General features: G+C 46.4%; 3 protein-coding genes across 3 annotated transcripts; all 3 read right to left on the bottom strand.

Moving 5' to 3' along the window:
- Nucleotides 1-3,458: 3,458 nt before the first annotated feature.
- On the bottom strand, nucleotides 3,459-4,803 carry HOO65_090124 (E3 ubiquitin-protein ligase RNF216; the record flags this gene model as incomplete). The annotated part of the gene is made up of 2 exons (XM_071004538.1): nucleotides 3,459-3,490; nucleotides 3,543-4,803. 2 exons carry the CDS (start codon nucleotides 4,801-4,803, stop codon nucleotides 3,459-3,461), a joined length of 1,293 nt encoding a protein of 430 aa, XP_070856010.1.
- Nucleotides 4,804-6,041: 1,238 nt separating this feature from the next.
- Nucleotides 6,042-6,899, bottom strand: HOO65_090123 (uncharacterized protein; the record flags this gene model as incomplete). The annotated part of the gene is made up of 2 exons (XM_071004589.1): nucleotides 6,042-6,562; nucleotides 6,638-6,899. The coding sequence occupies 2 exons, from the start codon at nucleotides 6,897-6,899 to the stop codon at nucleotides 6,042-6,044; spliced, it is 783 nt and encodes a 260-aa protein (XP_070856009.1).
- A 4,865-nt stretch (nucleotides 6,900-11,764) lies between these two features.
- On the bottom strand, nucleotides 11,765-13,732 carry HOO65_090122 (Sporulation-specific protein 5; the record flags this gene model as incomplete). Its single annotated transcript, XM_071004483.1, has 7 exons — nucleotides 11,765-11,897; nucleotides 12,039-12,113; nucleotides 12,174-12,461; nucleotides 12,522-12,613; nucleotides 12,674-12,763; nucleotides 12,815-12,905; nucleotides 12,960-13,732. 7 exons carry the CDS (start codon nucleotides 13,730-13,732, stop codon nucleotides 11,765-11,767), a joined length of 1,542 nt encoding a protein of 513 aa, XP_070856008.1.
- Nucleotides 13,733-15,746: the final 2,014 nt, after the last annotated feature.

Below are 15,746 nucleotides of genomic sequence, written 5' to 3'. Positions count from 1 at the left end.
ACCCTCAGCTTTGTATAGACATGAAATAAGCGCCCACGAAAGTACCCTTCGGCAAAAAAATACTCAGCCTTTAGACCGTCCCTATGGAAAATGGTGCTGAGGATGAGGAGTGCATATATGATACGCGGGGAACAGGAAAGGTTAGGGCTCAAGCTGTGAACATAGGGTGCTAGTATTTGGGACTACCCAGATTTCATGCCCAGCATCTGTCGCTAGGGCGTGTCAGAAGATGGCTAATAGTTTGAAGTGCAGACATATAACGACGTTATCAAAATCGCTCAGCCACAGATACAAACTCCTACATCCATGCACAAGTCTCTATCTCGTAGGTACGGAGTACTGTGAGCTCCTAAAGTGGTGCAATACCTACCAACGCCCATATCACATCAAAGAACCCCTTCTTGATCTAGCCTCGCTTTCACAAGATGCACTGAATGACAGGGGTAGTCGGAACAAAAGGGTGGAAATTTCATTTATTCATCTCTATAGTTAGTTGCCTATCAAAGAGGCTGAAATACAGGAATCCAGGAATCCTTGAAGAGCTGGAGGGGGGCTGCTTGCAAGGCTCATCAAGCTTAGGAGTGCAATATGCAAATTAAGATTATATTTATTTCAACATCTCTGCCTCCTAGGCATCCGATTAATCTTTCTTACACTCCATGCCTTGTTTCTCTATTTACCAACCCTTCTACGTTTGAGGTGTGTCAACTCTTTTATGGGGTCCTCAGCCACACTGGTTTCGAAGGTGTGTGTGGAGCGCCACGCAACACAATGAGACCGACCACCTGCTAAGTACATGTCTTCCGTTTCATTCCCCCAACACATTCATCCCGGAATTCGGATATTCTTTTTTTCAAAGTTGGCCGGAGGATATGTGACCATAGTTCGTCCGCGGAGATATCTCAGGGACAATAATATGGTTGGCTAGGCGTCAGATGGCCCATCCACCAATATATTAGTTCATTTGGACATCTCAAACCTGCGTAGTAAATCTAAAAAAACACATCTATTCATCTATCCACTGCCGGTCTATGAAACCCCGGATATATACCCCCTTAGTTAAAAGTCTTATTTTCGAAAGAGGGCCTGAATAATGGAAGATAAAGGAACTCGCAACAGCAGACTCTCCTTGAACCGCTTCTTGGTCATCCATGATCCATGTATTTATGTCGCCATCTAAATACAAGACAACACCGCTAGGCTCCAAGATGTATACAGACAGATGGTGATGTTTGCAAACAGCCATATAAGAGAGAATGAGATTGCTAAAACAGCGGGACAAGACTCAAAAGACTAATACTTGTCGATTCCCCCACTACCACTGCCAACTCCCATTTCATGGTCCTTCCCTAGGCCTCTTTAGTTTGTGTTTGAAATACGTTCTTTCCAGGTGTTTGTGGTGGCTCATTCACAGGAGGCAGAGTATTGTAGCTTCAAGTCAGCCAGTATTATATCACCTTGTATTGTCAATGTACAGCATCCAAGCTTTCTTAAGGGCCACGGCAGGCAGCTCCCTCCGTGCCATCCCAATACTACTAGAAAAGCCCGCCCTACTAAACAAGCGCTGCCACTCGGAGAGACCACCACGCATTTATCATCTAGTGCAGAAGCTGGCTCTCCGATAACTCAACCAGTGCATTTCGTATACTCTTCCATAGCCACTACCTGAAGCTTGTCTTGGGCTCAGTCAAGATACCTTACTTCGGGACTGTGAATAGATGGAGGAAAAAACACTTCCGCAGCGGCGTTCCAAGTGTCTTGGGTGTTATTTTTGATGGCTCATTGAAGTGTTTCCAGACCTTCCCTTGTAAGGATAGATACTGAATATACTCCCCGGAGATCTTTATCCTTTCTACGGTCTATCCCCTTCATTTAGCCGACGATTTCCATGTACTATATCTCGACCCAATGTACTGCGTGTATGGCTTGCTCATGTTGTTCTAGCTCTTAGCTTAGCTCTCAGCATCTCCATTCCCACTCTGATGAACAGAGACAAACCGCAGCCCCAACTTCTGAGCCCCCCCTCTAGCACTACCGAGAGAAATCCAGGCGTGATTGCCATATCAGCCGAACACTTAGTTCCATGACGCCTTACTTGTTCAAGAGCTCAAGCATGTTGGTGCTCAGTTTCAAGACGTCTCTGGAAACCTTTCAAAAAGAATCACGATCACGATACCACCTCACAGATAATTTATTTCAGCATCATAGTACCCAGACAGGGGCGACTTGAGCAAAAAGCTCTTGTTCGCTGGAGGCTAGCTACGTACCACAAACTTCTGCCAGCACAAAATACTATAAAGTCCAAATAAAAACAACGGCAGTGACATCCTCACTACGTCAAAACAAGCTAGCTACCAAGCAATCAGCTATATCATCCAACTGTGGATATTCGCCCTCCGCCAGCAGCTGCAGTGGGTTTGCAGCCTCGCCCGCATTGTGTGCATCCACTACGCCAAAGACATTGCTTATTGCCCGTCGAGATTTCCTTCCCCGATAGCCCTTCCTTTTCTGACTCGCTCGCCACTCGAGCTCGGCCTGCTGACGGAGCTGGTTCATATCGAGTCTCCTACCATCCGTCTTGCTAATCTCCCCCGTGTCCTGCCACAGGTTACACCGATCACAGACCTTACACGGGGTTCCATCACCAGGCTCGCGAAAATGCTGGCAAAAATGCTGGTACCCGTTAGAGCTGATATCAGCACAGCAAACGTAGCATATGGTGAGGCCGCATCGGCACGTCATCTTGTTGCAGCCACGCGCGAGTACAAATGCCGTGGCACAGCGAGGGCACTCTCGCTTGACGCTTCGTGTCAATGCCTCGTCGACATACATGCGCATTGAGCCATTAGCTTCGTCGCTAGTGCACGAGTGGCCATCAGCCCACGGAGCGTGACACCGCAGGCAGGTTGTGCGTGAGCAGTGCGGATCCCGACATTGGAACCGGAGGCTACGATTGCGGCAATGGTAGCGACGTATAGCGCGGGCCCAGGCTGCATGTACATCAAGATCCTCAAGAATGGACGGTCGTGTTGTGCTAGCTCGAGAAAATATGTCGCACAAGTGGCTGAGAGACGCGATGCTGACAAGAAATGGGATCCAGATAATACACAAGGCAATACAGAAGACCCTGCTAATAGTTTTGACTCTAATTCTCGGAGTTTGCTCTGATTCTGGCAAGTAAATGTCGTCAACTTCCGCATAGTCGCAAAGCGGACACCTCAGCAGGCGCAAGTTTGTGGCAAGTAATGCATGCTCAGCAAAGCGCCGATCAAACCGACGTAGCAAGTCTAAACATCCGTCTAAATCACGAAGTTGGCCCCTTATTTCCGTGCCAGAAATAACACCGTCGCAATCCTGTGAATTCACATCTGTTGCCGCGAGACATCTCAAAGAGCCCGTGGATAAATCAATGGTGCTCCTAAAGGCTAGGCCAAACGTAGCCTCAGAAACAGCTTGCTTTATGCAAATTCTGCACACAAAATGGCCTTGCCTTGAGCATAATACAACAGCGTCATGTGTCACCGACGAAAAGCACGATTCACACTCTACTACAGCGCCCAGTCTAACAGCATCTTGGAATTCAGCCGCTCTAGACTCGGCGTCCTGTTGCATCTTCTGTGTGTACCTTTCATCCAGTATTGGTTGAACTAGAGCCTCAAACAACTCTGCGTCCAGCTCGGCGCTCCCCGTGCTTTCAATACATGGCTCGGCGCTATCGCCAACTCCATGCCCATTGCGGGCTTCCCAGCGCAAAAGAGGATCGTCGGGCAGTGTTGTACGATTCCGAATCAAATCATGGAAGCGGTGCCCTCTCCAGTGCCTATTTGAGCGGGCTGCAAGGACTCGGCGAGCCTCAAGATAGCGCAGATTGCAGCCAGCTAGTGCAGCCATAACCTCAGGCTTTGTCACCCCAGGAAACTCCTTGGTGGCCAGTCTTTTTGCAGCTGCTCTATATTCCGGAGAGCGTTTCAGATGCACATCTGGAAGGGGTCGGCGGAGATATCCCAAGTTCCCTAGTCTCTTGCGATCCGCAGCATCGGCCTTATCGGTATTTAGAGGCCATCGTATTTGCCACTGGTCTTCAGGCTCTCGAAAACGACCTTTTATAACTTCGTCCCTCCTGCGGATAAGCACGTCGGCAACTACTGCTAGCTTAGAGTAGCCCTCATCGCGGTAGAGATGTAGCAGTTCCCGAAACACATCTACCTGGATATTTGGAAACATGACAACAAGACGCTCCAAGCATGTTTGCATATTCCGCATATTCAGGATTGGGGCCCGGAGCCGCAGGACTTGTGCCTTGTCAAAGATTAAAGACGAGGGCTGTTTTGCCTTTGGTTTTGCTTTGAGTTTCTTTGTTCGTCTAGAGCGGCCAGTGCAGATGTTATGCAATCGAGTCTTCCAGTTCTCCCTTTCTATGATCTCGGTAAAAGGGGCAGGCCAAATAGTGGTGAGAAACTCCACCTTCCCTTTCCAAATCTCAGGCGTGCCAGGCATCAGTGATTCACAGCTTCTGGATGTAAAAGCCTGCCACCAAGATACGAATGACCAGTGTTTTGGGGGAAAGAGGGATCCCATATGTGTATCGAAATCTGGCTCTGTTATTTTTGGGTCCACCAGCCAGTTGAAAACCAATACTTTAAGAGACTGTAGGTCCATAGGGCCTTGGTCATCCAAGTTACGGAGAGTGTCATATCTCGACACCCAGACGAGAACATCGGTTTGAAGCGTATCAAATTCATTCGCAAGCAGAGGCACTAGCGGAGCGCCGGCGTCTTGGTCGGTGTCATGTTCGTGGGCCATGGCTGGCTAATCATAGGAGAAAGAGAGCGTCTGTGTCGGGAAAGATGGTGTCAATTTGAAATTCATTAGAGAAAGTATGACATAAGTTTTGGTCCCTCTACACCCAAGCCCAGTAAATGAAAGGAATAATACGGCGACTATTGTATATTTGATATCCCATCCTCGAGCTGGATGCCACGTCGTGTATTAATCACTAACATAAGACAACAAGAGCAATAGTTGATGGAGCTTGTATAACGAAACGAAATCTTAAGGTTAAATAATGGCACTAGAGCTATCAGGCAAAATCGACTGAGCCAGCACAAAAGAAACCCAGCCCTAAGCAAATGGTAGATAATCGGATCAAAGTGCTGTTTCTCATGTATGCTTGTTCTCTCTATCAGCCTTGAAAGCTCCTGTTTGCAGCTTACATAAGCTACGTGGTACAACATTTGGTGGAGCATGATATATGCTTAGCATGATATCACGTGACAACGGCAAACCTAGACCTTCTGCTATGCCCACTGGGCTTTTCACAATCACACAAGACTCAAGATGGGTTTGAATAGATCACATCACATTCATAATATTTGGGCCTCATACTATGTAGCAGATTCCTGAGAGAAAAAAAATTGGGACTAACAGCAACATCGTGTGAAAAAAAAAGAGGGAAAACTGAAGCTGGTAAATGTGTCAAGAAGAATGGGTATATGCAGGAAAGAAAATAAACTGTTGAGATCAACGTGGTGTCTGCGAAATCAAGCCACCAGAAGGAATACCCCAAGATGGCAAGCACATTATGTAAAATCCAGTCAAGACAATGAACAAGCAAAAAGACAGTGGAAGATTCAAGATCAGCTGACTGGGTCCCATAGAACAGCACCGCCAAGAAATCAACGAAGACAGGGGATTGGAGAAATGAAGTAAATAGGGCAATAAAAGGGGAGGAAGAGAAGATACGAAGAATCGAAGAATCGAAGATAGATGTGGTAAACGAGGCTGGTTTGACTGGCTTCCTCACCGAGTCTCCTCGCGAGGAACAAGATAGCAACACTGAGAGTCGCAAATGAGCATTGGCTTTGAACACTCTATACCATGAATAGATAAGGACAACACGTAATAGAAAATGGTATGTATTAGGAGTCAATCCTAACATCTATTCAAAGCAAAAGTCAAAGTTGAAGACAATAGCAGATTATGACGACCGGTAACATGGAGCGCTATATTCTTTTTTCCAAAATCTTGCTCCAATTGGACGTCTAGAAGAAGGCAGCAAAAGCACCAGCAACCAGGGCCAGGGCGGCAATAGGAGCAGCGGTGGCACCGGAGCTAGTGACAGTCGATCCGGTAGGCTGGGCAGGGCCTCTGAGAGTGCCAGAGGCAACACCAGGGACACCAGGCACCTTGCCACCATAGGTAGGCACAGCGGTCGCAATGTAGGCGACGGTGCGGTTGGCAGAGTAAACGGGGAAACCAGAGCTAGCAGAAGCAGTGTAGATTCCAGTAGACAGGGGAATACTAGAGGTGGTAGTGTTGGCAGTCGTGTAGACAGCAGTGTTCAGTCTGATGGAAGAAGTGGTCGACTTGGTGGTAGAAGTAGTAGAAGTCTTGGTTGTGGTGGTGGTGGTAGTGGTAGAGACAGGAGGGTCAGCAGCGAGAGCACCAGGGTACAGGTTGTTCTTGGAGGCGCAGTCGTCCAGAGTGCCGCCGTGAGCGCAGCAAACAGCAGCGGTTGTGTTAGCGATGTTGTGGGAGCAGAAGTACTTGCTTTCACAAGAGCCTAGAGGAATCAAACGATAATGTTAGTAAAAAGGTATGTCTTGTATTGCTGGACAAGTGCAACAAGTCAACTTACTGCCACCACCAGAGTACGCGCAGCAAGTCTCTCCAACGGCTGGGTTGTAGCAATGGCTCTTCTTGTCGGAAGAAGAGCAGGTCTCGTAGCCGGCACCACAAGCCTCAGCGCAAGTAGTGCCCTTGCCGCAAGAGGTAACCTCAGGCTCATATCCGGAGCTGTCGCGACGAAGGAGGCCCTCAGGGTAGGACATTCTAGTGAACTCGGTGGCCGAGACGGAAACAGAAGCCACAAGGGCCAGGAAGACGGTAGAAACACGCATATTGACGACTTGATTTGAGTAGTGTGTAGAAAAGATAAACGAATCGCGTGAAATATGAGGAAAAGAGAGAAATAAAAACGGCAGAGAGCGTGTGAGTGGTTAGGTCAGAGAGTTTATCGCGCTTGGTAAAGAATGGACAGCAAAAAGAAATTGCTAAGGAAAGACAGAACAAAAATGTCGTGGTGCGAAACAAAGGAAGAGAGAGGGAAAACACAAGAGCTCGCTTCGTCGGAAACCTAGAGATAATAAAGGAAGGGAGATCAAGAAGCCTAGTGGCACAATAGACAACATGTGAGCATGATAAAAAAGAATAAAGGGCCGTCGGAAAATAGATGGACTTGGGAGAAAAAAAAGCGACCAGGGGCCATGGGGTACGGCAAACTTGGCAAGAGCAGCATAGCGCAGCGGTGGTGGTGATTAAGCGAAAGAGGCACAAGAGCAAAGCAAGGGCAAGGGCTGGACTTACAGGAGACAGGACAGGCACAACGATTGGGCTGGATCCGTTCTTTCCTCTCAAGAGCCCACTAAGGTCTTGGCAAGATTTTCCTCCTTCTGTTCCTGGCTATCCACCCTTTTTCTCTCAAGGGTGGTTTAGAAAGAAAGTAGCAGTGGCAACAGTGTCGTAGTCGTAGCCGTAGCAGGTTGAAGAGCGCATTACAGTAGGCACCCAAATGAAAGCAGGGGCTGGGAGAGACTGGGGGGCACTGGGAGGGCTGGCGCATGGACCAGGGCAGGAAGGAAGCGCTGTTCTGTGGATATGAGCAAAGGCAGCCAGCCAGGGGACGCAAAGAGAAAGGAAGAGAAGGAAAGGGAAGGGAAAGAGTGCGTTTGCACAGAGTTTGCAGGAGACAGAGGGAAAGACAAAGAAAGAAAGAGCCAAAAAGACGCGACTCATGCTGTGCTGTTCTGCGGTCCGTGCCCCGGCCACCTGCTGTATGAGAAGCAACTGCCCCATATCGCTGACCCCGTTGTTTAAGACGACTAGGGTTTTCTTCTGTCTCTCTTCTGTCTTTGTCTTTGTCTTTATCTTCTTTATCACCTTGGGTCATTGTGAACCGTGAATCAAGATCATCAAATCAGCAGCTACTTTTTACCCCCTTCCCCCCACCCATCCAAGCTTACGAGAAAGCACCATCGAAATTAAACTTGAGACATCCATAATTTTTAGGCTCTTCTTGCAACCCGTCACTCCCTGCAGACTAAGATGACCTCTATGTAATCTTACCCCTTCCGCCACCACATACATACACAAGTATTGCTCGGCGCCTGGCTTACCACTAGCCCATGACCACGGCTTGCTGCTAGTCGCTACCTGCTGCTAGTCGTCTTCCTTTCAATGACTGACAGCGCATCATGACGAATGAGGCACGTAGAAGATGTGCAAATTTCAGGGTCCTATCTGAAGAGAAATAAATAGAAAAAATGATAAGAATTAGGGGAGCGGGCAAAGCAGGCAGATGAGAAAATGGCATGAAATAAATAGTAATAGTCTTTCAGTAGTAGGTTCATTCGCGCTGGCTCAACAGCGGCTCAGCTTTCGATGGTGTGTAGGCAAAAGTGGAAGTTTGGTCGATTTGACAACCAGCGATCAGGGCAGTGCACTTGGCCTTGGGGCTCTTTCATTTGATTGACAGTGCTAGTTGTGTGATTGGCTAGTTATTTAAGGGATGCTTTGCCTCTGTCAACCCCAACTCTAGGCCTTGCTCTGACTTTGGCCTAGCCTACTATTTGCACTAATGTGCCACTAAAACAAAAATAATCTACCACTCATCACCACTGCAACCGGCCCAACGCATGAAAAAGACAAAGGCCATGATCATAAAAATAGGATAAATTGTGCCTCTTGCTATCATTTAGTCTTATTCTGTGAGTTTAGCCAAACAGACTTGTGGTCATACTTTTCAGCGTTCTTTTTTAAGTAGAAACAGAATGATTGCATTTTAATGCACTTTTCACTGACGCAATAATATAGTGGCCATGTCCCTTTCCTCCCCCCCCCCCCCCCAAATATTAAGATAGTTGGCCATGCTAGTAATCTTGCTTTCTTAGCCAAAGAATGCAAAAATGGAATGGGCGGATAGACACCTGCACAAAACACCAGCTTGCACAAATAACGTGGGCTCCACCTGGCCTTGCCCCCATATTCCTGAATCCCCTCCCCTGTCGGCAAGGCTCACGACCCCCTTCCCTCTTCCTTCTGCTCCAACCCCATCCAGATAACCAAACAAACTCGAAATTTAACGCTGCTAGCGGTAGACACCACAGACACCACATGCACATCGCTAAAAGCTCAAGTCCTCACCTTTACCTGCCTCTCTGCTCTTCTTTGCTTCACACAGCTTAGCCGTGGTTGTGGCTGAAGATGTCTGTGCATTTATCTTACATGTAAACCAGCCCTTTTAGCCTTGACTCTCTTGTTTCTGCTTCTCTCCTACAACAACACAGACTCACTTTCGCGTACTAGCCCCCTCCCTCCCCCTTCTCATCTCCTCTTTTTGTCCCTTCTCTCCCTCTCCCTGAAGTTCCATGACACCTGCCAAATCCGCTTTAACTTTCCAGCAACATAGGGACACAACCAGGGCATGTTTGCTACATCGGTGCCAGCTGTAGCAAAGGAACAAAAAGGCAGATGCTACTAGAGACCACCTTTGCAGATCGTAACAACAAGAGCAAGTTGTTGTCGTCACCAGGCGCCCCCCCCCTTATTTGGTCTTAGTTCTACGGGGTTTAATGAGCCTAAGGATCGTTCAACCCATCGTCAATTTACTTTGTTTCTCTCTCATGTGCTACGATGTCGCTTTCATCTCCCCCCTTCCACTTATCGTGAGTGTTTGACTTTCTAGGCCCGTTGTCCATCTATCCACCGTAATCCTGTCTTTCTGTCTTATCCTATCGCCTCTGTTTTTCCTCTGTCCTAATCTCTACTGCTTGTTCCCTATTCCTTCCATTGATCATCCCTTGTCACCTTTTCTTAGGATTTTCCATCGACAACTTCGGAGCAAAAGCGGTGAGCCCAGCAATATTTATACTTGCACATACATTTTGACCATATCGTGCATTTACGGAGGAAAAAATGCGGTCGCCAACTCATCCTTCCTGTTAGTTTCTTTTTGTGAGTTGTTCTATTTTTCCTAAAAGTAAAACAAACCCGTATTATGTGCGGCTTGTGTCCGATGAAAAACAAAAAAGAACAAAAGGCATGTAACTGCAACACTCCTGTTATCTGCCGCTGTGCTTTTACTCCTCTTCCTAATCCTTCCTTCCTATTTGTCTCTGAGACCAATCACCAAATCTGTTCCCCTGGTGTGTTTCCTTAGCCCCCCCTCTAAATAAAATAAAGCAAAATGTAAGCCCCAAAAAAAAGGAAGTAGACCCATAATGAACAACACAACAAAGAGAACAAGAGGAGAAAAAGGAAAGCCTCCCCTCCTTGGAAGCTTGCCCAACCAACAAAATCAAATAAAACTTTTATCTTGGCGTGGCGTTGATGGTGAGCCGCCGGGGTTTGGTTTTGTTTATGACCGAAATTTCTAGTGTTTAGAAGGAAAAGGAAAAGCCCCCATTTTTTGTGTTTAATATTTTCTTTAACTATATGTGAGCAAATTGTCATATGGAAACTCAACCCCTATCAACCCTAATGCTTCCTAGTTCATAACGAAAGTCATCGCTCAAAGTTGCTCTCTTTTCTGGAACTAATGTCACTTAATCTTACTGTCAGAATACAGCTAAAACAAATGCTTCTGTCACCAGAACCAACCAATCCATCATCTATCTCACCTACCATTCAATGTTTACCGCCGTCCCTTCTTCCCGAAATCTCCGCCTAAGCTCATCCTATCTAATGCCTGTATTCACCAAACAAACGGCTGGAGGAGGGGGGCTTCGCCTGGGCAATCAACGAACTTGGTAATAATAGCTTTTCCCTCCTCAGAACTGCCTTTTCTTAGACTTGTCATGACAACAGCCGCCACGCAATAGCATAACAAATAAGTGTCTAGGTGACCCTTCAAGATTAGTTGGGAAAGAAGCTGCCTTCGATCACTACCTACATACCCACATAACATGATCCTATCATCATTTAAAAGTGTGTCGACAGCCCTGGCAAACAAAAGTCTTGTTTCAGGCATCTAGTCAATGGAACCCCTTTCCATTTTGTTTCTTGTCATCTCATTCATCGCCTCTTGGCTAAAGGCATGAAAACATAGCAGGGAATTTGGACACACAAAACTTACAATCTGTTTATCCTACTGTTTCTCTAAGACTTCCTGATTTCCTAGATTCCATGTAGTACAAAGATTCAAGCTTGTCATATTGATCACAGTCAACCAACCAACCTTCCACTAGGAACCAAGACACAACGGAGTCTATAAATCGGCTGAATATTTCATAAACTTTGCTACCCAGATCGGATATTGTCATTTGACTAATAAGATACACAGCCTAATAAATGCCATAATCTTCCGTCTGTCAGTCTTTCGTAGCCTCTGTAATAAAAAATCAAGCACCATGATGACCTAAAGCCCCCCTTGGCTTTTCCTCAGGCATTTCTCCTCTTTTTCTATGTTCTAAAGGGAGTGGACTGGCGAGAAAGGCGCAACATATGACCCTATCTTTCTCCATGACATACATAGTCCTCCTCTCCTAAGGGATGCAAAAGCCCAAAAAACGAACACCCACCTCCAACTTTCAATAACAATGAAAAAGACAGAAGATAAAGAAAGCGATAAACCGAATAACAAATAACAGCAATAACCACTTAGATCTATTGATCAGAAAATGTGCCCATTGAAGATGCACCACTCGTCCTCTATTGGTTTCCGGGGAGCTTTTGTTTCTCTTCTTTCCCAACCAAGTGTGATGTCATCTTAGTTCGAGGACTCCTTCTTGACTGGAGATGACTGCACACTGTCGATGGAAGCGCAGCTACGCTTGGCAAAGATAGCCTCGTCCTTGTTGTCGGTGGGAGACGGGGTTGACAGAACGGCAGCACAGTCAGAGCTACGATTAAATTGTTAGTAAATAATCAAGGCAGCTGAAAAGGGTCAAGAATGGGGGTATTGAAAACAGAAATGGTCTATCAAGTGTTGGAAGATGCATCTCCAAACAGTTGAAAATCTTGGATATGAAGGGTGAACATACTGACGGCGAGCAGAGCGAATGCGGTCGGTACCGGTAGCACCCTGTCCTGACTCAGTGGTGATAGAGTAGACGCCACTGCGAAAAGTTTGTCAGCAAAATAAATCTAGATTAAAAAAGGGAAACATAGATTTTTACCTGAATCCTGTCGATGAGGGAGGGTTGGGGCGACGGTAGCTGGGCGCAATAGTAAAAGAGCTTCCAGGAGCTCCAGGAGTGCCGACATGAGGAGTGCCATAAGCGCCGAGGTTGTATTCGTTGGTACGGAACTGACGACGTTCGGCGGTGACGCGCTTCAATTCTTTCTGAGCAGGAGTATCGGCATAACGGATGTTCATGATTAGCGAAGTGTTGCCGTCACGATCAACCAGTGTGTGGCCGTTGAATTGGCGAATAATTTCGTCGCAAATATCGCGACTCTCAAAGCTACACAAATGTGTTAGTGACTTCCGTGAACTGCGTCTGAAGTAGAGGGATTTATCTCACCGAGCGAAGCCAACACCACGGCTGTTGCCCATGGAGTCACGAAGAATCTTTGACGACATGATGGTGTAGCCACGGAAGACAGCAGAAAGCTCCTGTATTTTGCGTTAGACATAGAGAAAACTATAGCAGATACAGAAGTAATTTGAACCTACAGTTTCAGTGAAGTGACGAGGGAGATTAGAGATATACAGGTTGGCGGAGTTGTCATCTCCCTCGGCCTTCAAGCGCGAGTTGAACGATTCCTGTTGGATGTTAGACATGGATTTTGAAATGGATATATCCAGACTACTTACACGAGCAAATCCGACCTCGTAGCCAAGGCGGAAGAAGCCACGGATGCAGCGCTCCGAGTCAGCTACTTCACAGAACTTGGCAAAACCGAAGCTAGAGATCGAGTTAGTAATTATCTATTATTGGACTATTGTGAATTTAACTCACCCCTTGCAGGCTCCAGTAGCAGCATCGATGATGGCCTTGGAGGTTTCAACTTTACCAAAGCGCTCAGCGTACTTCAGAAGAAGTTCGTCGTCAGTGGTAGGGTGAAGTCCACGAATGTAAACATTACGGTTGCCAGTAATGCGGTTATCCAGGCTCTGCTCTAGCGACTTGATATGACTCTGGGGGGTGAAAAGAGCAGGAACAGCTTTGGGAATAGCAGGTTCCTTTTCCAACAAGCTATCAATAGCGGAATCCGACATTCCCGCAGCCTGGTGCTTACCGAGCATACCAGCTCCGTTGTGAGGGGATGGGGTGTTATAAGCCGAGCGATCAACGCCCATGATGGTAACATTTTCACGACCAGTACCATAGAAAGGAGTAGCCGGAGTGGACTCGTTAGTTGAGTACGAGGAACGGCGGCCTTCTTCAAGGCCAGGGACATCCCGATCAACGCGACTTCCAGGAGCACGAGCAGGAGTGTAGGGCATCATAGCAGGGTAAGGGATAGCTCCATGAGGCATAGGGACCGAGGGGTACGAAGGATAGTGATGGTCCATTAGAGCCTGAGGCATACCATTGGGATGCTGAATACCATACAGCTGGCCGTCCTGCATGTAGACAAACGAAGGATTGGCAGCAGGGTACATGTGGCCAGGAATACCGGCGCCAATGTTCATGGCGCTCATCTGACCAACAACATTGCCGATGGCTTCAGAGTGATACTGAGGGCCAGGGTGGCCATGGCCATACGAGGTAGTTTGGTTTTCCGACATGATTCTGTTGCGGGAATGATACATGAACTCCAACACACTATAAAGGCAATGTTAGGTGTAAGAATACAACTGTACAAGAACAAGATGCTCTTGTAGGGTAATAGGGGCTAACCTCGGAGAACTCACCTTGATAGCTGGAAAGATAGCGACAGGTATCTAGATGGACACTACTACCGTGTAGTGAAGGTAAGAAAAGACCTATTAATTTCTCGATGGCCTTGTTGAGGGGCAGGTAATATGGAAATGAGAGTAGAGAGCGCAAGGCGCAAGAGAATAGTGTGAAGGTAGAAGGTGAAATGAACAGTTTGGAGATGCTACAGAAGAAAGGAGGAAGAGAAAGAAAGAAAGGGAGAAAGATGGGAAGAAGATGGGGAGAGAAGAGGTGGGATACCCTCAATAAAAGGACTGGGAAAAATTTGCGCGTACTGTATTTGAGGAAGGTGCAGGTGAAAATGCGTACGTACGCTCTTTCCAACTTCGTGAAGTTCGGCGTTTGTTGTCTTGAGGCTAAAAGGAAACTACTTGATACTATCAAGGCAACTAGGTGGGATAGAGTATTCTAGCATGTATAGCACATTGGTCAACAATCAAGCAAAAACAGGGAGTTCTTGGAAAAAAACGAACTATTGCAATGCAGATGGTGTATGTACGAAAAGACGTAAGCGCAGTACGGATTTGCTTGTGGTAACTTACAAGAGAGCTGAGTACAATGAAGTATGAATAACTGAATGATAATGATGAAGTACTGTTCTAGAATAAGAAAAGGGCCCTGAAGGCTCAATAGTAACAATGAATAAGAAAGAGTAAGAGCAGAGCTCCTGCTGAGGATAAACTTGGCAGTTTCGTATGCAAAGAAATTGAGCAGAAGAGTAGAAGTAGAAGAAGGAGGGAAAAAGAAATAGAACTTGGGAAGAGCAAACAAACAGATATGAGAACTTTATATGGTCTCTAAATGGAAGATTCGAGTTCTTAGAAGAGTAGCCAGTGCTAGGCAACCAGCGGCTTGGAAACTTTTAGTTTAATCAAATAAACACTTTGATGATCTCGTGATAACTGACATGGTGTTTTTGCCTGGCTAGGCTATGAAAAACTCTGCCTACGATATACAGAAAAGCCTATGATTCAGGTAGCAGGAGTGAAGTAAACAGAAAGAACATGGTTTCCATAAATTACGATGGAGAGACAACACCATTTATTTTATTTTATTTTTTCTCGGTAGTTGCTTTGAGGTTCATGCCAAGTTCTGATCGCTTGGCTTGGAACTATGGGTTTGTTGAACCGAGGTTTGAGGAAAAGCCTCAAGAAGGTGCGCATGCTTGCCACATCGACGAGGTCCAATAATAGGTGACTTTTGAAGCTAAATTGTTGAGCTAGAGAAAGCAGTTACAATATGTAATGCTTCTCCTCGGGATCAAAAACTTAACATTGGATTGTTGACAATCAAACTAGAGTCTCTTTTTTTTTTACAGCCAGACTGCAGGCAGGGACCAAGAGGGTACAGATCGAAAATATTGAAAAATATAGATGTAGCTTATCTGGTATTGATGGACAAGCTCTGAAAATGGAAAGAAAAGAGATTCATTAAGATGAGTAGGTGATTGTTGCTGTGCATGTCTGCATATATGTAGAATTTTGTGGGCTGACTAAGTAATATCTAGGTGTGAAGTTTGGTCACACTATACTATATACATCACCATGTCTTGGAAACATCTGTTCAGGTACTAGGCATACGCAGGTCTTCTCTTCTCGCTTATTTCCCTCTGACGCTATAACTTCGAATGCACTTTCCTATGCTTTCCCGATCACATGCTACACCGCGGTTTCCTTCAGAGGTTTGCACCTCCCTTATGAAGGCTCTTTCTGTTTACCTTCTCAATCTTGCACTTTCTGTAGAAAGTCTAGACTGCCTAGCCTTAGGCGCTCAGCATAAATCACAAAGGAGGCAGTAAGTTTTGTATCAATACTAATGGGTAGGGCAATGAGAAGACGAACCATCGATCCTGAAAGCTGCCCA

This window comes from Ceratocystis lukuohia (genome assembly GCF_044167205.1).
Source record: "Ceratocystis lukuohia strain C4212 chromosome Unknown Supercontig9_pilon, whole genome shotgun sequence".
NCBI lineage: Eukaryota > Fungi > Ascomycota > Sordariomycetes > Microascales > Ceratocystidaceae > Ceratocystis > Ceratocystis lukuohia.
Note: the sequence above shows the minus strand (reverse complement) of the source record. Positions and strands in the feature narration are given on the sequence as shown.